The sequence below is a fragment of the Cololabis saira genome, chromosome 9 (assembly GCF_033807715.1).
Source record: "Cololabis saira isolate AMF1-May2022 chromosome 9, fColSai1.1, whole genome shotgun sequence".
NCBI classification, from domain to species: Eukaryota; Metazoa; Chordata; class Actinopteri; order Beloniformes; family Belonidae; genus Cololabis; species Cololabis saira.
Genome location: NC_084595.1, coordinates 1,595,322 through 1,615,857, shown reverse-complemented (window position 1 = coordinate 1,615,857; position 20,536 = coordinate 1,595,322). Strand labels below are relative to the sequence as shown.

Below are 20,536 nucleotides of genomic sequence, written 5' to 3'. Positions count from 1 at the left end.
CCACTGGAAGATTTTTCTACTTATTTCAAGTGAAAATCTACTTGAAACAGGTGAAAATTGTCAAATAAGTAATTTTTCCAGGGATGACTCTTGTTTTAAGTGGAAGAGATTTTTTGACTGAAAATGAGACATTTTAACTAGAAATAAGACAAATATTCCTGGTAAGTTTTTTCAGTGAACTGAAGGTTTGGTTTAATAAAAACATGTTTCTCACCAGAAAAAACTTCTTTGTTCCAAAATATTTTATTAGTAACATTAAAACACAGAACTTAAGAACTTTTCAACACAGGTCTGATGGGGGGTTCTCCAGAACCGGTCCGGTCCTCGTGGACCTGAAACCGACACCCGTTTGGTTCTGAGGAGTCGGATCTGTAAAGTCTGAATGTTGGACTGAAATCTGGACGATCAATAACTGATCAATAACTGATGGAGGTGAAGCCTCACAGTCCTGGTGGCTGATGGGGGGGCTGTTGCCGTGGCGACAGGTGGGTGGGGCCTCCATCAGGAGGGGGCGGGGCCTCCCCCAGTGGGCGGGGCCTCCATCAGGAGGTGGGCGGGGCCTCTCTCCATCAGGAGGGGCGGGGCCTCCCCCAGTGGGCGGGGCCTCCATCAGGAGGTGGGCGGGGCCTCTCTCCATCAGGAGGGGCGGGGCCTCCCCCAGTGGGCGGAGCTTCGATGCCCCTCAGGCCTCCGTCCTGCTCTTCGCCGCCGGCTCCGTCTCGTACTCGATCTCCACGAAGGCCCGCCTCTTCCTGGCCGCCGCCCCCTTAGCCGGGGCCTTGCCCTTTGACCTCTGCTTGACCTTTGACCTCTGGCCCTTCGTCGTCTCCTCCTCTTCCTCGCTGGACTCCTCGTCCTCCTCGCTGCTCGTCTTCAGCTGGTTCATTTCCTGCAGGAGAGACAGAGACGTTAGTTAGAACGTTAGTCCGGGTTCTGCAGCTCCAACAGTTTCAGCTTCTGGACTCGTTGCCATGGAAACCAGAAACCAGGGCTTAAAGTTTAAAGCGCTCGGCAATTTGGCAAGCAATGTATTTATATATATAAAAATCACTTCCACTATTTATTTATTTTTTATTTGCAAAACACCTAGAATGCAACAGTTGACAAAAAAAAAAAAAAAAAATTCCATACGCCGGAGATCCGGCACGGTACCGGAATACTTTAAGCCCTGAGAAACAGGACGTTACCTGAACCATTAGCATTAGCTCATTACCTGAACCCTTAGCATTAGCTTATTACCTGAACCCTTAGCATTAGCATTATCTCATTACCTGAACCATTAGCTTATTACCTGAACCCTTAGCATTAGCATTATCTCATTACCTGAAACCCTTACCATTAGCTCATTACCTGAAACCCTTAGCATTAGCATTAGCTCATTACCTGAAACCCTTACCATTAGCATTAGCTCATTACCTGAAACCCTTAGCATTAGCATTAGCTCATTACCTGAAACCCTTAGCATTAGCATTATCTCATTACCTGAAACCCTTACCATTAGCATTAGCTCATTACCTGAAACCCTTAGCATTAGCATTAGCTCATTACCTGAAACCATTAGCATTAGCTCATTACCTGAAACCCTTAGCATTATCTCATTACCTGAAACCCTTAGCATTAGCTCATTAGCATTAGCTCTCACCTCAAAGTCACTCAGGTCGCTCTCGTCCACTTCTTCTTCTGCTACAAACTCTCTCTGCTCCTCCTGTAACCGTGACAACCAGACCAGTCATTAGACATTACAGGAGAATCAGAAACACTTCAGGTCTCCTCCTCCTCCCTCCTCGTCCTCCTCCTCCTCCTCCTCACCTCTTCCTCCTCCTCGTCCTCCTCTTCATCCTCCCCCTCCTCTTCGTCACTCTGCTCGTCCTGCTGCTCCAGAGCTCGGTCGAAGGCGTGAACGGGGAAGTTGTAGATGTCTCCGTACTAAAGACACACAGGTTAGTTAGGGATGATCTCTGACCCCTAATGACCCCTGAAGTTGTAGATGTCTCCGTACTGGAAACACACAGGTTAGTTAGGGATTACCTCTAATGACCCCCGACCCCCGACCTCTGACCCCTAATCACCCCTGAAGTTGTAGATGTCTCCGTACTAAAGACACACAGGTTAGTTAGGGATGATCTCTAATGACCCCGACCTCTGACCCCCGACCCTGACCCCTAATCACCCCTGAAGTTGTAGATGTCTCCGTACTAAAGACACACAGGTTAGTGACTTAGTTAGTGATGACCCCCGACCTCTGACCCCTGGTTAGTGAGGTTAGGGTTGACCTCTGACCCCTGATGACCTCTGACGACCCCCGGCCCCTGAGCTCTGACTAGCGCTGGGTAAAAATATCTAAAAATGGATGCATCAATTCTCCCGCCGTGATTCAACATGGATTAATCAAAACCTCTGAATGATTCCCCTCCCGGCCAGTGGGGGCGCTAGTGTGCACAACATTTTATCACGATTGGCGTTTTGAGGACGGTACTGCAACGTGACCAAACAACAACGATGGTAAGTGGAAAATCTTTCAGATCAGACGTTTGGACTCATTTTTTATTCCCATTTAAAGAAGGAAGACGAGAAACTAAAAGTAGGAGGAGTTTAAGCTGCTTTCCCATTCATGCAGCAGAGCGGACCGCTCGGCCACCGCGGCAGCACAAACACATGACAGTTGTGTGTGAACATGATGCAGATTTCTTCTTCAGGCTCTCGGCGAAGGCGGACACTTCTCTGCTCCTCTCCCTCCCCCTATCTGCTACTGCTCTTTGTCCTGTCTTGTCTTTCAGAGCCTCTCTTTCACTCCTCCCAAACTCTACAATCATGGAATTGTGACTGGAGCAGCCTGGCCGGATGCTCCAGTCACAATCTCCCTGGTGGAATGTAAACAAGGTGACTCTGCCCCCACTAGCCCTCCCCTCTCAGGAACATCTGTGGACCTGTTTCAGAACTGTACCGGGTCTGTGGACCTGTTTCAGAACTGTACCGGGTCTGTGGACCTGGATCAGAACTGTACCGGGTCTGTGGACCTGTTTCAGAACTGTACCGGGTCTGTGGACCTGTTTCAGAACTGTACCGGGTCTGTGGACCTGTTTCAGAACTGTACCGGGTCTGTGGACCTGTTTCAGAACTGTACCGGGTCTGTGGACCTGTTTCAGAACTGTACCGGGTCTGTGGACCTGGATCAGAACTGTACCGGGTCTGTGGACCTGTTTCAGAACTGTACCGGGTCTGTGGACCTGTTTCAGAACTGTACCGGGTCTGTGGACCTGGATCAGAACTGTACCGGGTCTGTGGACCTGGATCAGAACTGTACCGGGTCTGTGGACCTGGATCAGAACTGACGAGTCGTCTGATAACATCAAGGACATTGGCTGAGAGCAGCTCTGAGTGAAGTTCACGGACTTACCGCTACACACACTTACTGATAACCACCCCCCTCAACTCAACGCCTTCCCCGGCCCCCCCTCTTATCAGCCCCCCCCCCAACACAGTCAACAGGTTTGAGAGCCGCGCCACTGGCCGCGGTGCTCACTTGGGGTACTGTGCCGGGATCCCCCCCCGCCCCTAGAACCCCCCCCCCCTCACACACAAGCCTTGTGATGTTAAATATGTCATGTTGCTTTCTGTGCAGAGGTGGTTTTTTTTCCACTTCCACACTGTGTATTTACACACAGTGTGAAGACCCCCCCCCCCCCCCCCCCCCCCAAAACCTAAAGAATCGAAATTGAATCAATCGTGAGGCTCTTAATAGCCAGCCTGACCCCCGGTGACCCCGGTCATCTCACCGTCCCCCGACCCCTCTCCCCGACCCCTGACCCCCCGGTGACCTTTGACCTACCGTCCCCTGCTTCAGTCTCTCCAGCAGCTCCTTCTCGATGGCGTTGTCCAGCTGAGCAGCAACCAGAGCTTTTTCCTGGAAACACAAGAACACGTCAGTTCTGGTCATGTGACTAAAGCAGGTCATGTGATTAAAGCAGGTCATGTGATTAAAGCAGGTCATGTGATTAAAGCAGGTCATGTGATTAAAGCAGGTCATGTGACTAAAGCAGGTCATGTGATTAAAGCAGGTCATGTGATTAAAGCAGGTCATGTGATTAAAGCAGGTCATGTGATTAAAGCAGGTCATGTGATTAAAGCAGGTCATGTGACTAAAGCAGGTCATGTGATTAAAGCAGGTCATGTGACTAAAGCAGGTCATGTGACTAAAGCAGGTCATGTGACTAAAGCAGGTCATGTGACTAAAGCAGGTCATGTGACTAAAGCAGGTCATGTGACTAAAGCAGGTCATGTGACTAAAGCAGGTCATGTGACTAAAGCAGGTCATGTGACTAAAGCAGGTCATGTGACTAAAGCAGGTCATGTGACTAAAGCAGGTCATGTGACTAAAGCAGGTCATGTGATTAAAGCAGGTCATGTGACTAAAGCAGGTCATGTGACTAAAGCAGGTCATGTGACTAAAGCAGGTCATGTGACTAAAGCAGGTCATGTGATTAAAGCAGGTCATGTGATTAAAGCAGGTCATGTGACTAAAGCAGGTCATGTGACTAAAGCAGGTCATGTGACTAAAGCAGGTCATGTGACTAAAGCAGGTCATGTGACTAAAGCAGGTCATGTGGTTTTCTCACAAATCAGAGTTATTTGAGACCTTGTCAGAAGCCAAAATCTGGGTTTTTCTCACAGCCAAACCGGAAGGTTCTGAAGTCGATGTTCTTGTTGCCGTGGTAACCAGAGTTCACTACTGACTCATTCAGCCAGAACTGGTCACATGACTCAGTCACTAAAGACTTCATATACTTTAACCTGGAAAATGGAGAAATCTGAACCCTGACCTTAGCCGATCCCCAGTCCTGCTGGGAACCGGTTCATGGTATATACAGGGTGCTTGCTCTTTTTCCAAATTAAAATTCCAGACTTTTCCCAGACTTTTTTAAAACTGATATTTTTTTCCCAAGACCTTAACTTTACGTACTTGTATACTTGTGTGCCTACTGCCTACTTCATTGGTTGAGATTGTACCAATTATGTTTATTAGAAATGTTTGTTAGAATTTTTTATAGGCTAGTATTCAATGAACGAATACATTATTCACAGTAAATTATGTTTTGACTGATGAAAACTATTTTTATAGTTTATAGTTTATATATAAACTATAAGTTGTATAGCCTACCTTTCTATTTCTCATTTCACAATGCCTCTGAGCATACTGTAAAATTCTACCATACATTTTTTCCCCATACTTTATTAAGACTTTCACACAAAATTCAAGACTTTTCTAGGTCTGGAAAACAGTGTTTAAAAATTCCATATTTATTAAGACTTTCAAGACTTGCGCAAGCACCCTGTATATATATATATGTATATATATATATATATATATATATATATATATATATATATATATTAAATACCCTCCCTTACACACGCATGCACAGTAAATAACCATCAGTAAATGCTATAACTTTTGAATGGTTTGACATAGTCGTGGGTGGAGTCATTGGACTCGGTATTGAGTACTTGACCTTCATTGGTGCAAATTAGCCCCGCCCCTTCTTCTGATTGGTTGATATGTGATAGTACAATAACTTTTACATGGTTTGACATAGAGAGTCGTGGGTGGTGTCATCGGACTTAGTTTTGAGTCCTTCACCTTTATTGGTGAAAAATGCAGCAATGTACACAAATGGGCAGCAGCCCCCCGTGGGACTCTAGTTAGTATTATTATTATTATTATTATTATTATTATTATTATTAACAACAGGGTGGGAAACTATGAACATACAAATCCATTGTTTATAAAATCCCATGTTATGAAATGTAATGATTTGGTTTATTATAAAATAATATATAAAGCTAAATTAAAGTTACTCCCTGTCTGTGTACAACGGTTTTTCCCAATACACGAGTCAAAATATAATTTACGTGATTTTGTGAATTTGTTGTACAAAAAGCTAGAAAAGACTAAAAGGAGACGTGTATCTGTTGTGGGAGTTAAGCTAATGACGCTAACCTAGATTTACCAATGTGGGAGTTAAGCTAATGACGCTAACCTAGATTTACCAATGTGGGAGTTAAGCTAATGACGCTAACCTAGATTTACCAATGTGGGAGTTAAGCTAATGACGCTAACCTAGATTTACCAATGTGCCAAGCTAATGACGCTAACCTAGATTTACCAATGTGGGAGTTAAGCTAATGACGCTAACCTAGATTTACCAATGTGGGAGTTAAGCTAATGACGCTAACCTAGATTTTACCAATGTGCCAAGCTAATGACGCTAACCTAGATTTACCAATGTGGGAGTTAAGCTAATGACGCTAACCTAGATTTACCAATGTGGGAGTTAAGCTAATGACGCTAACCTAGATTTTACCAATGTGCCAAGCTAATGACGCTAACCTAGATTTACCAATGTGGGAGTTAAGCTAATGACGCTAACCTAGATTTACCAATCGATAATGTTGGTGTTGATTGTGTTGATGTTGTTTGTGTTGATGTTGTTTGTGTTGATTATGTTTGTGTTGATTATGTTTGTGTTGATTATGTTTGTGTTGATTATGTTTGTGTTGATGATGTTTGTGTTGATGATGTTTGTGTTGATGATGTTTGTAATGTGATGTGACTGAATAAAGAATTTCAAACGAACAAAGAAACCCGATTAAAAACAGGTCATGTGACTTGTTTCCTATGTGACCTGCTGGAGATCAGACTCCAGTGAGTCACATGACTGAAGGTCATGTGACTTGTTTCTCACCTCTTTCCTCTTCTCTCTGCTCTCCACCTTCCTGCTGAGAGGAACCAGCTTCCTCCTGAAACAGGAAACAACAGGAAACACACATCAGGGGTCAGGGGGGTCACCGGGGGGGTCACGGGGGGGTCAGGGGTCACCGGGGGGTCAGGGGGTCACTGGGAGGGGGGTCCTGCTGGACCGGGACTCACCGTCTCTTCAGGACCAGCTTCCTCATCCGGATCAGGTACTGCGTGATCTTGGTGAATCTCTGCTTGCACTTGTGTCTGAGGAACCGGGGCCAGTAGATCAGGTTCCTGTCAATCTGTTCCAGGGCCTTCTCATAGTTCCTACTGAGCTTCACCTGCAGAACCAGAGAGGGGTTAGTGGTCTGGACCAGGACCAGGACCAGGTCTAGACCTGGTCCTGGATTCCTGGAAACATTGGAAACCGTTGTGTTTGGTGATTCTGTCTGTCGAGGACGTTGAAGATGCTTCATAATTGGATTTATGATAGCAGGATTTCTCCTGATAGGAGGAGGGGGATTCCTGGTCTACCGACAAACGCGTAAGTGGTCGACAGCTGTTCTGGCTCTTTCAGAGCTGCCGGACGTGGCTGAAGGATCAAGCAAGGTGATCAACACTCAGACTTTAATTTTGGGGGAGCAAAGCCGTAAGCTGGATGTGATTCTTGAACAGAATCTCAGGCTGGCGGCGTCTTTGAGCTCATTGGCAAGATGGAGAAGACCTTGGAGAAGTTGGAAGCTCGGCTTGGAGGGAATTGATCACTTATTCGTCTGATTGGAGTCGCCATTGATGAACCAGAGACTAAAGGCAGACGGAAAATTACTGAGTCTGTCTGTTTCTTTAATATAATTGTTGATTCTATAATCTGGCCTTGACAGAGCGGTTTGGCCGATCGCTCTGGTCACAATCTCCCTGGTGGAATGTAAACAAGGTGACTCTGCCCCCACTAACCCTCCCCTCTCAGGAACATCTGTGGACCTGGATCAGAACTGACCGAGCCGTCTGATAACATCAAGGACATTGGCTGAGAGCAGCTCTGAGAGAGGTTCACGGCTTACCGCTCACACACACTTGGGCCCTGTCCCAATACTCCCCCTCGCCCTCGTTTTCTTCACTTCCCCTAAATTTTACGCGTTCCTGTGAGGGTAGTGGTGTCCCAATTCCTCTTTCCACCTAGGGGGAGTGGGCATAACGAGGGGTAGTGGCTGAATCTGTCCCTTCAGAGCGAGTGTTTTCGGATGCACACTAGTTTGATCTAGGAACCAAAAGATTTCCCAGAATGCTTTTCGTCGTCATTTGCGGACTGAATCCAAATAAAAAACATGGCGGACATTTCTTATTTTTTAGTGAATAAAATCAATATTTTGAGTTAGTTTCTGCATAAAAATTAGTTTTGATTACATTTCTAGCGAGAAATATATATTTTACTTTCGTAATATTCACAAGTGAATGTACATAACAGGGCTCCAGACTAACTTTTTTCACTAGGAGCACAGTAGCCCCTAACTGAAAATTTTTAGGGGCACAATCAGAAATTTTAGGAGCGCACATCGTTTATCGACACGCTAACCAAATGTTTACATTTCTACTACATTTCAGTGTATTAGTAATACGTATTTCATAATAGATTAATGAATTACCACAATGTGCTGTTTCAAATGCAGTGTTACATTTTATTGTGCACTTTTAAAGATGCTGCAACATAAAGTAAACTGACAGCACCATTGCTGTCATTATATATTAAAAAAACATACATTCACATGATAAAAAAGTGCTTGGTAACAAAGTGCTTAGTAACCTTTCAGCCATGAATTTAACTGTTAAACACAGTACTTAACAAATGTACAAATATTGGGGGTACTGGCCAATAACATTTCCCTACTTGTGTCTTTACTAAAACCCTGAACTTACACCAGTCGAATAAATTCACTGATTCACTCAAATAACTAAGGATCTTACCAAGAAATATTCTTATTTCTAAGCTAAAAATGCCATTACACCTGATAACACACATCACTTAAAAGGTTAGGTGTTTTTCCCACGTGTTAAAATTTAACTTTCATTTGTGTCAAGCAAATTTTAAGCAGTGTTCAAAATAAAATTATGATCCTGCTGTATTGGAGCACATTTTCTTTTAGTTAAAACTGTAGCGGGGACAGAGGTTTAGAGAAACCTATGTTTGTACCGGGTGAAGATGATTTATGGTTCCGCGTTACAACAACGCAGAGCCTACGCCGTAGGCTACGGCGTAGGCTACGGCGTAGGCTACGGCGTAGGCTACGGCGTAGGCTACGGCGGCGGCTCTGCGTCGATTTAAGGCGGAACCATAAATCAGGCTTTAGGGGGACATATCGGAGAACAACCAGAAGAATATAGAGTGGATTAAAAATAAAAGTGAAGCACTGAGCTACATGTGTCTCCCGTCTAGGCCATTACGGACTCATTGCCTGAGCATGATGTTACTAAAACCAAACATATCCGCCATCTCTTTCTTCTACTTTATGTGCGCGGCGCAGCGTGTTGTGTCGCATTAAATGTGGTCCGGGCGTAATACCAGCTGGTGAAATTAAACGAAAAAAATAAATAGATAAATGTCCCCCAACTCATTCCCTTTCACACTCATTGGCCTGCAAATATGCGGGTTCATTGAGGCACTCCTTCCACGTTTAACGTGTAAAAAAAAAAAAAAAACTGGCAAATTTACTGGTCGCACGTGTGCGAGTGGACATGAAATTCAGTCGCACATACTCAGTGGTGGACAGTAACAGAGTAAATGTACTTGAGTACTGTACTTAAGTACATATCCAGAGGATTTGTACTTTACTTGAGTATTAGATTTCTTTGGTACTTATTACTCTTACTTGAATACATTTCCAAGACAAATATTTTTACTTTTACTCGAGTAAATTTCTAGGAAGGCTGAAAAGTACTCGTTACTTTCAGGTCTGCTCTTTTTTCTTCTTCCCTAAAATCCTATTGGACACAAGCTGTTTTTGTCAAAGGAGGAGACCTATCACAGTGCACGCTCTCCACTGGGATGTACGTAAAGCGGAAATACGTCAAGCCTCCTCAAAACGATACCGCCAAAGTAGTATATTGCTATATTGTACTGGTACATGTCCTTCCTGTAAAGTTAAGTGACTTCAACATTGAGTTATTGAAAGCAGAGATGTAGTTTTTTGTAAAGCAGTGTCTTTGAGGGGGATCCAGACTTACTTGGATGGTGCAGGTTCATTTGGTTTCAGTTCATGATTGATAATAAACTCTGCATCATCTGCTGTCCTCTTATGATCCCCTTCATTTGATTTGTTTATGGTGTTTCTGCAGGTTTTATATAACATTGTGGTTCTAAAAGCAGCACATCAGTGCAGCTGGTTTCAAAGAGTTAATTCTCAGAAACAAGAGTTAAAAGATCCTTAAATTAATTTAGAAAAAATATAGTAATTTACTGATGTGGAAAATAAGAAATTTACTCTTACTCTTACTTTTACTTAAAGTAAATTTAAAAGCATTTACTTTTGGATACTTAAGTACCTTTAAAAGCAAGTACTTTTCTACTCTTACTCGAGTAATATTTTGACTGAGCTACTTTTACTTGTAACAGAGTAAATTTTGACCAGTAGTATTTGTACTCTTACTCAAGTACTGGGGTCGAGTACTCTGTCCACCTCTGCACATACTCAAATTTTGGTCGCAAAATGCGAGCATTTGGTCGCAGTCTGGAGCCCTGCATAATCACTAGTTTGCCCGTTGTTCACGAAGATCGCGCCGGAATACAGGCTGTTAGGCTACGTAACCTACGCCGTAGGCTACAAAACATACGCCGTAGGCTACGTAAGCTACGCCGTAGGCTACGTAAGCTACGCCGTAGGCTACGTAAGCTACGGCGTAGCTTACGTAAGCTACGGCGTAGGCTACGTAAGCTACGCCGTAGGCTACGTAAGCTACGCCGTAGGCTACGTAAGCTACGCCGTAGCTTACGTAAGCTACGGCGTAGCTTACGTAAGCTACGGCGTAGGCTACGTAAGCTACGGCGTAGGCTACGTAGGCTACGTAAGCTACGCCGTAGGTTACGTAGGCTACGTAACCTACGCCCTAGCCTACGTAAGCTACGGCGTATGTTACGTAGCCTACGTAGGCTCTGCGTTGATTTGACTCGCCGACCGAGGGCAAACATCATTTGCAGACTCGTCTCAGATTGTGACCGAGGGAGCATTTTTTTGTGGGAAATAGAGAGAAATAATCCTGTGACTCGTCAGATTTGTTTTGGATGTTTCTGATATAATAGTTTTCAGAAACCACAAAGTAATCCAGCTGTTATCTGGGTAATTTACACTTTCAGATAAAGCTGAAGTGAAGATAGCGGAGCTGATTTATGGTTCCTCTTTAAATCGACGCAGAGCCTACGGCGTACGGCGTAGGGTCCCTGGACCTGGTCTGGTGTCTCAGGGACCAGGTCCACCTGAAGGTTGTAACAGTAGAGGTTTCAGGTTTCAGGTTTCTCACCTTCTCCCACATCCTGGCAGGAAACGCTGCTCTCTCAATCACCCTTCATGTACAGGAACACCTGACCTGGAAGAGACGGGGTTAGGGGTTAGAGGTCAGGTTCTGGTTCTGGACCAGGACCAGAACCTGACCTGGAAGAGACGGTTAGAGGTTAGAGGTCAGGTCCTGGTCCTGGTTCTAGGGGGTCCAGGTCCAGGTCTTACCTTTCTCCTCCCGGACCGTGGCGTACTGGCTGTTGGCCAGCGGGCAGGACGAGCGGTTACAGAGACCCGTGATGTTGAACTCATTCCTGCAGAAGTTCTGGCTCTTGGTCCTGGAGAAAAACACCAGAGTCAGAGTCAAGACACAAACACCTGGAAACACCTGGAAACACCTGGAAACACCTGGAAACACCTGGAAACACCTGCAAACACCTGGAAACACCTGGAAACACCTGCAAACACCTGCAAACACCTGCAAACACCTGCAAACACCTGCAAACACCTGCATTTAACTGGAGAGTTTTAAAAGTTCTGGCTCTTGGTCCTGGAGAAAAACACCAGTCAACAGTTAACAGACTGGTTTCTGCTCAGGAAACATCAACACCTTCACCAACGACCTTAAAGGTGTTTCTGTTTACTAGAATCGTAAGAATGAATCATCTTTTATGCCTTAAAATCATTATGTTTCCTTTGTTTCATGTTGTTCTGCATCCAGACCCTCATGGAGGATCTGACCCGTTAAGAGTTTAAATCTAATCAATCATCTCAAGTCTGATTAACTTAGTCCACATATTCACTGGTTTAAATAAATCTACTGGATCATCTCTGATTCTGGTAACAGTCTCAGTTTCAGTCCAGATATTCACTGGATAAATCTACTGGATCATCTCTGATTCTGGTAACAGTCTCAGTTTCAGTCCACATATTCTTTAAATAAATCTACTGGATCATCTCTGATTCTGGTAACTGTCTCAGTTTCAGTCCACATATTCACTGGTTTAAATAAATTACTGAATCAGACTCACTTGGCCTTGAAGGAGCAGAACTGAGTGTTCCCGATGATGTCCCAGATCACCTGAGGACGAGACACACGTTAGTGTGGACATGAGGACAGGTGAGACACACGTTAGTGTGGACAGGTGAGGACAGGTGAGACACACGTTAGTCTGGACAGGTTATTATTAATTAAATTACAGGTAGAGCAGCTCTGGTGAGCAGACATGTTATTATTAATTATATTACAGGTTATTATTCATTAAATTACAGGTTATTATTAATTAAATTACAGGTTATTATTAATTATATTACAGGTTATTATTAATTAAATTACAGGTTATTATTAATTATTAATTAAATTACAGGTTATTATTAATTATATTACAGGTTTTAACCATCAGGGGTTTGAACCCAGTCCGATTCCTCTGGTTCATGGAATTCTGCATCCAGTAATAATAGTAGTAATAATAGTAGTAATAGTACTAGTAGCAGAAGTTCAAGTCAATCTTTATTTCAGACTCAGATAGGTCCATATAAATACAATAAAAGAGACAACAACAGTAGACAAAACAACAAAGGACAGAATAAGAACATACCTAAAACATATACAAACACCCTCTCCAATGCCTCCAAAAAATAGAAAAGAACCTAGTACTGCTCTTTTTGGGCATGGTTAAAGCCATAATTATTTCATTTTTGAGTCATTCAGCCTTGCCATAAAATGATACATGAGATTCCTAAGGACAGCGTCTAAGGTAGAAACACCACTGTGCACAAACAACTGACCGGCACTCGTCCACCTAGGGAGCTTCAAGATCATTCTAAGTGCATCATTGTATGTCACCCGTAGCTTATTAAACTTAGCCTTACTGTAGCTGCACCACAGGTGGGCAGTACAGTGAAGTACAATAGGCTTTAAACATTATCAGTACACATAAAAAATGTACGTGCCAACATATCTGCTTGTGCGTACAGTTTACAGCACTGTCGCTGAATATCCTCATCATCACAAAGGTCATCCCTGATGATGTGACCAAGACATGTGACCTTATCCACAACATTCAGCAGTTTGTCTGCCAGGAAAAAGGTGGGAATGTTCTTTTCCGGTGTTCCTTAGTCTTTACAATCATAACCACACTCTTTTTTGAGTTAAACTTGATAGTATTGGTACTAGTAGTAGTAGAAGTAATAGTAATAGTAAAGGCAGTAGTAGTAGCAGACGTAGTGGTACTAGTAATAGTAATAGTAGTAATACAGTAATAATAATAGCAGTAATAGTACTAGTACTAGTAATAATAGTAGTAGTAGTAATAATAGTAGTATTACAGTAATAATAGCAGTAATAATAATAATAATAGTAATACAGTAATAATACAGTAATAGTACCAGTACTACTAATACTAGAACTTCTTCCCCAGACCAGGTTTAATAGCGGCAGAAACTAATCCTTTAAAACCTGTTAAAGTTTATAAAGTCTGGTTTTAGTAAATAATAATAATAATAATAATAATAATAATGATCAGTTAAAGCTTCACTGTTAATAAAGGTGATAATGATGCGAACTCTTCCATCAGTAACGCACTGAATTAACATCTTAATTAAACCCCAGCTGTTCACCCTATACATAAATGAATAAATAAATGAATAAATACATTAATAAATAAATGAATAAAAAAATGAATAAATAAATGAATGAATAAAAACATTAATAAATACATTTAAATCAACGTTTTGCTGGTTTAGCATTAGCATTAGCTCATAAACTTCTCCACTCACGTCGTCGTGCTGCATCTCCGGTTCCTGTTAAAGCTTCTTTTCTCCGCTGAAAGAGTGGCTAGTTAAACTATCACCAGGTTCCAGGTCGGGTTCGGGTCCCGGTTTAGCAGTTAGGAGTTAGTTTGTCTGATATTTCGGGATGTTTTCGAACCGCAGCCACATGGATGTTCAGGGAGACGCCATCTTTGTTTGGGAGGAAATCTCGCCCCGGCGGAAACAGCGGGACGAAGTATCGTGATACTTGGAAACCTGCAGCGACATAAATGAATACATTCAGTGGCATAAATAAATACATTTAATAACATAAATAAATACATTTAATGACATAAATATATACATTTAATAACAAAAATACATACATTTAAAGACAAATACATTCAATGGCATAAATACATACATTTAATAACATAAATGAATACATTCAGTGGCATAAACAAATACATTTAATAACAAAAATACATACATTTAAAGACATAAATACATTCAATGGCATAAATAAATACATTTAATAACATAAATACATTTAATGACATAAATAAATACATTCAATAACATAAATAAATACATTTAAAGACAAATAAATACATTCAATAACATAAATAAATACATTTAAAGACAAATAAATACATTCAATGGCATAAATAAATAAATTTAATAACATAAATAAATCCAATGACAAATACATTTAATGGCATAAATAAATACATTTAATGACATATATATATATATATATATATATATATATATATATATATATATATATATATATATATATATATATATATATATATATATATATATATATATATATATATATATATATATATATATATATATATATATATGCATACATACTGTAGGGAATGATATTTAGTAATGACATGTGGAATAGGCTTTATGTTTGTGTAGTTATTTTGTTTATACTCTATATACTATATACTATATATTGATGGATTTATTTATGGACTTTCTTTCATTCTCTAAATCCTAAATGCACTAGTTTATAAAAGATAACATTTTTTTGTGAAAAGGGTCGGCGTCATAAACTCAGACTTCACCTTTTGGTCCTTGGTTTTTAGTTAAAAAATAAGATAAGATAAGATAAGATAAGATAAGATAAGATAAGATAAGATAAGATAAGATAAGAAATCCTTTAATATTCCCACAGAGAGGAAATTTCCAGATTACATCAGCAAAGTGGATAGTGCAAAACACAAGAGGCATCAATATCACACAATAATAATAAAAAACACTATAAATAGTATATACAATAATAATAATAAGAAGAAGGAGGATAAAAATAAATAAGAAATACTAGTATATAAAAAAATAACAGATGGATATTTAAAGATGTTATTTGCATAATTGCACATTGCAGAGAATGATATTGCATATTATATATTGCACAAATTATATATATATATATATATATATATAATTTTGAAATTGAAAGAACCAATAAACTAACTAATTAACTAACTAACTAACTAACTAACATCCAAACGACAGAAAAACTAGTTTTATGACCTAAACTGCAGGTAAAACATTTGAGCAGCTAAATTGATCTCAGATTCCAGCAGAGAAAACTGATCAGATCAATAACATCTTTATTTTTCTCAGTATATATCGATTATCGGTTCGGGATCAGAAGGCGTCGGTGCGACAGCGTAACAAGGTTCGGTTCGCACCTTTCACGGAGGCCCGTGACGTCACCAATCATCACTTTCATGAACCGAAAGGATCGATGTTTGAGCGGGAGCGGGTTGGTGTTGTATCCCGGCTCCGTCCCAGGAACTCACGGTTCCGCTCCGGTTCCTCCGGTTCTCTCTGGTTCCGCCGGAAACACATCCAGGTTTATCTGTAAAACACTAAACTTACTGTTTTATGTTCCATTAACTCTGAATTAAAGAGTTTTAGCGCTAGAGGTGAAGTCGTAGGAGAGGTGCATTCTGGGAGCGGAAATGTTTAAAAAGAAAACCTGCAACAGCGACATCTGGTGGTTGAGAGGGGAAGTGCAGCCTCTTCACCCTCAGAAAAAACTATATATATATATATATATATATAATATATATATATATATATATATATATATATATATATATATATATATATATATATATATATATATATATATATATATATATATATATATATATATATAATATATATCCCCCCTCACAAAAATAAGAAATGTTATTTTGTTGTCTGAAAAATGGTTCAAATGTTATTTTATTGTCTGAAAAATGGTTCAAATATGTTATTTTGTTACTTGAAAAATTTAAAATATATTTTGTTGATGAGAAAATATGTTTCTATATTTTTTCTTATTTTTGTGAGGGGGATATTTATTGTTTTTCGGCACTACCTTGTTCTCTATAGCTGATAGAACATGAATTACTCCTATGTGGGATCAATAAAGTTCTTATTTTTGCCATCTGAGAAAATTAAATATATTATATTTGGTGCCTAACTGTTTCCCAAGTATATTAGTGCGTGTGTGAATGAATAAATGAGACGTAAAACGTACATTTCTTTGTAGAAAATAAGTCCATTCACTTGTATTAGTTTCCAGCGCAGTCTTGAACATCCAATATGGCGGCGACGTTGACGTATCAGCAGCTCCGTGGGAGGATACGCTTATATATATGTATATATACAGGGCTGCACATAATTATTTTGGTCTGGTGCTCAGAGGAGCCCCTGGATATGTGACTTGGGCCTCCAAAAACGCGGTGACCCGTCTCGCCGGATCGATAAAAGAGGGATGCAGGAATAAGTTATAGGCAAAACGATATTTATTCACTTATAAAGATGAATGGCTCAATATGGTCCTTTACAAAGTTAATTTATTTCAATAATTCAACTAGAATATGGTGTAAAAGTTAATTTATTTCAATAATTCAACTAGAAAATGGTGTAAAAGTTAATTTATTTCAATAATTCAACTAGAATATGGTGTAAAAGTTAATTTATTTCAATAATTCAACTAGAATATGGTGTAAAAGTTAATTTATTTCAATAATTCAACTAGAATATGGTGTAAAAGTTAATCTATTTCAATAATTCAACTTAAAAGGTGAAACTAATATATTACCTAGTCTTATTACATGCAAAGCAAGATATGTTAAACCTTTATTTGTTATAATTTTGATGATGGAATTGTTTATTGATTTCATAAAATATTCTCTAATTTATTTTTTATTTGGGATTTACATAAACTTTGAGCCATAATCAAGAGAGCAGCAGCTGGCGCAGGTAACTGCTGCACGCAGTGACGGACGCTGGCTGATTTATGGTTCCGCGTTGCACCAACGCAGAGCTTACGGAGTAGGATACGCGGGAGCGCGAACGTACGGTGCGCGTCGCCGCGTAACATCATGCAGCCACTTCTCGGCAAACACACGTTTTCTGTTTCTATCCACGGTAGTGGTTCAGTTTGGCGTCTCTTTGTAGTTGGTGGTGGTGGAACACCAAAATAATTACTTAATGGCGCTTGCTTCTTGGACATTTTGACGAGACGTGTCGGGTTTTGTTCAGTAAGGCTGATCCTTACCTCTCTCCCTGCGCAACCCACCGCAGCAACGGACGCGCTGTGATTGGCCAGCCCAGTACCAACTTTGAGTGGCAGTTCTGGGGAAAAGCTCTCCCAATAGATGTTTTAATATTAGTATTCTGGTCTGGCCACAACCAATAATATGAGCCCCAGCTGTTGGTACGCAAAAGCGCTTCGCAGCACAAGCTTGACAGCGCACTGTGGATTTTGACGGCGCATGCGCTCTGGCGGCCCACTTATGTGCAGCCCTGTATATATATATATATATATATATATATATATATATATATAGCTCTCACTCACTCATCTTCTCCCGCTTTTCCGTTACCGGGTCGCGGGGGCAGCAGTCTCAGCAGGGATGCCCAGACTTCCCTCACCCCAGACACTTCCTCCAGCTCTTCCTCCAGCTCTTCCTCCATCTCTTCCTCCAGCTCTTCCTCCAGCTCTTCCTCCAGCTCTTCCTCCATCTCTTCCTCCAGCTCTTCCTCCAGCTCTTCCTCCAGCCCTTCCTCCATCTCTTCCTCCAGCTCTTCCTCCATCTCTTCCTCCAGCTCTTCCTCCATCTCTTCCTCCAGCCCTTCCTCCATCTCTTCCTCCAGCTCTTCCTCCATCTCTTCCTCCAGCTCTTCCTCCAGCTCTTCCTCCAGCTCTTCCTCCAGCTCTTCCTCCAGCTCTTCCTCCAGCTCTTCCTCCAGCTCTTCCTCCAGCTCTTCCTCCAGCTCTTCCTCCAGCTCTTCCTCCAGCTCTTCCTCCAGCTCTTCCTCCAGCTCTTCCTCCAGCTCTTCCTCCAGCTCTTCCTCCAGCTCTTCCTCCAGCTCTTCCTCCAGCTCTTCCTCCAGCTCTTCCTCCAGCTCTTCCTCCAGCTCTTCCTCCATCTCTTCCTCCATCTCTTCCTCTTCCTCCATCTCTTCCTCCAGCTCTTCCTCCAGCTCCTCCGAGGGGAGTCCGAGACGTTCCCAGGCCAGCCGAGAGACATAGTCTCTCCAGCGTGTCCTGGGTCTTCCCCGGGGTCTCCTCCCGGTGGGACATGCCCGGAACACCTCCCTAGGGAGGAGGGACATGCCTGGAACACCTCCCTAGGGAGGCGTCCAGGAGGATCCGGTACAGATGTCCAAGCCACCTCAGCTGACTCCTCTCAATGTGAAGGAGCAGCGGCTCGACTCCGAGCTCCTCCCGGGTGACCGAACTCCTCACCCTATCTCTAAGGGAGGAAACTCATCTCTAAGGGAGGAGACTCATCTCTAAGGGAGGAAACTCATCTCTAAGGGAGGAAACTCATCTCTAAGGGAGCGTCCAGCCACCCTGCGGAGGAAACTCATCTCTAAGGGAGGAAACTCATCTCTAAGGGAGGAAACTCATCTCTAAGGGAGGAAACTCATCTCTAAGGGAGGAAACTCATCTCTAAGGGAGGAAACTCATCTCTAAGGGAGGAAACTCATCTCTAAGGGAGGAAACTCATCTCTAAGGGAGCGTCCAGCCACCCTGCGGAGGAAACTCATCTCGGCCGCTTGTATCCGCGATCTTGTCCTTTCGGTCACTACCCAAAGTTCATGACCATAGGTGAGGGTAGGGATTGACCGGTAAATCGAGAGCTTCGCCTTTCGACTCAGCTCCCTCTTTACCACGACGGTCCAGTACATCGACCGCATAACTGCGGACGCTGCACCGATCCGTCCGTCAATCTCACGCTCCATTGTTCCCTCACTCGTGAACAAGATCCCGAGATACTTGAACTCCTCCACCTGAGGCAGGACTTCTCCACCCACCCGGAGAAGGCACGCCACCCTTTTCCGGTCGAGAACCATGGCCTCGGTCTTGGAGGTGCTGATTCTCATCCCTGCCGCGTCGCACTCGGCCGCAAACCGCCCCAGCACATGCTGGAGGTCCCGGTCTGATGAAGCCAACAGGACAACATCATCTGCAAAAAGCAGAGATGAAATCCTGAGGTTCCCAAACCGGATCCCCTCCGGCCCCTGGCTGCGCCTAGAAATCCTGTCCATAAAAATTATGAACAGGACCGGTGACAAAGGGCAGCCCTGCCGGAGTCCAACATGCACCGGGAACAAGTCTGACTTACTGCCGGCAATGCGAACCAGACTCCTGCTTCGATCATACAGAGACCGGACAGCCCTTAGTAGAGGGCCCCGGACTCCATACTCACTCAGCACCCCCCACAGAATGGCACGAGGGACATGGTCAAATGCCTTCTCCAGATCCACAAAACACATGTAGACTGGTTGGGCAAATTCCCATGAACCCTCGAGCACCCTGCGGAGGGTATAGAGCTGGTCCAGTGTTCCACGACCGGGACGAAAACCGCATTGTTCCTCCTGAATCCGAGGTTCGACTATCGGCCGTAATCTCCTCTCCAGTACCCTGGCGTAGACTTTATATATATATATATATATATATATATATATATATATATCTATTCATTCATTCACACTCCCACGCATGTCTATGGTTTGGTTAAACAACTTCCTGTCATGTTTCCAGCCAGGGGGGCGTGGTGGCCCGGAGACCCGGAAGTGACTTCCTCGCCTCTGAGCGGAGGCTTTTATTTTGAAGGGCCGCCGTGTTTCCCGACCAGGCTCTTATTGTGAAGGGTTTCCCGCCCAGCTCTTATTGTGGAGGGTTTCCCGGCCAGCTCTTATTGTGAAGGGTTTCCCGGCCAGCTCTTATTGTGGAGGGTTTCCGGCTCTTATTTTGAAAGGACCGTGTTTCCTGTCCAGACTCTTACTCTGAAAGGACCGTGTTTCCTGTCCAGACTCTTACTCTGAAAGGACCGTGTTTCCTGTCCAGACTCTTACTCTGAAAGGCCGGGTTTCCCGCCCTCCTCCATCTTGGCGCAGCAGCTTGACGCAGCGGAGCCAGAGCGGCAGCTCTTATTTTGAAAGGACCGTGTTTCCGGCCCCGGCTCTTACTCTGAAAGGCCGGGTTTCCTGTCCAGACTCTTACTCTGAAAGGACCGTGTTTCCGGCC

General features: G+C 42.7%; 1 protein-coding gene and 1 non-coding gene across 2 annotated transcripts; both read right to left on the bottom strand.

The window, feature by feature from the left end:
• Positions 1–235: 235 nt before the first annotated feature.
• On the bottom strand, positions 236–15,759 carry mak16 (MAK16 homolog (S. cerevisiae)). The gene is given in 12 exon segments (XM_061730328.1): positions 236–889; positions 1,643–1,705; positions 1,810–1,926; positions 3,830–3,904; positions 6,744–6,798; positions 6,929–7,080; positions 11,249–11,290; positions 11,292–11,314; positions 11,452–11,561; positions 12,255–12,304; positions 14,002–14,250; positions 15,690–15,759. Coding segments are annotated over 11 exon segments (909 nt in total). The 5' UTR covers positions 14,017–14,250; positions 15,690–15,759; the 3' UTR covers positions 236–682.
• LOC133451663 (small nucleolar RNA U13) lies at positions 15,644–15,743 on the bottom strand. The gene has a single exon (XR_009783206.1). It is a non-coding gene; the product is annotated as a small nucleolar RNA U13 (small nucleolar RNA).
• Positions 15,760–20,536: the final 4,777 nt, after the last annotated feature.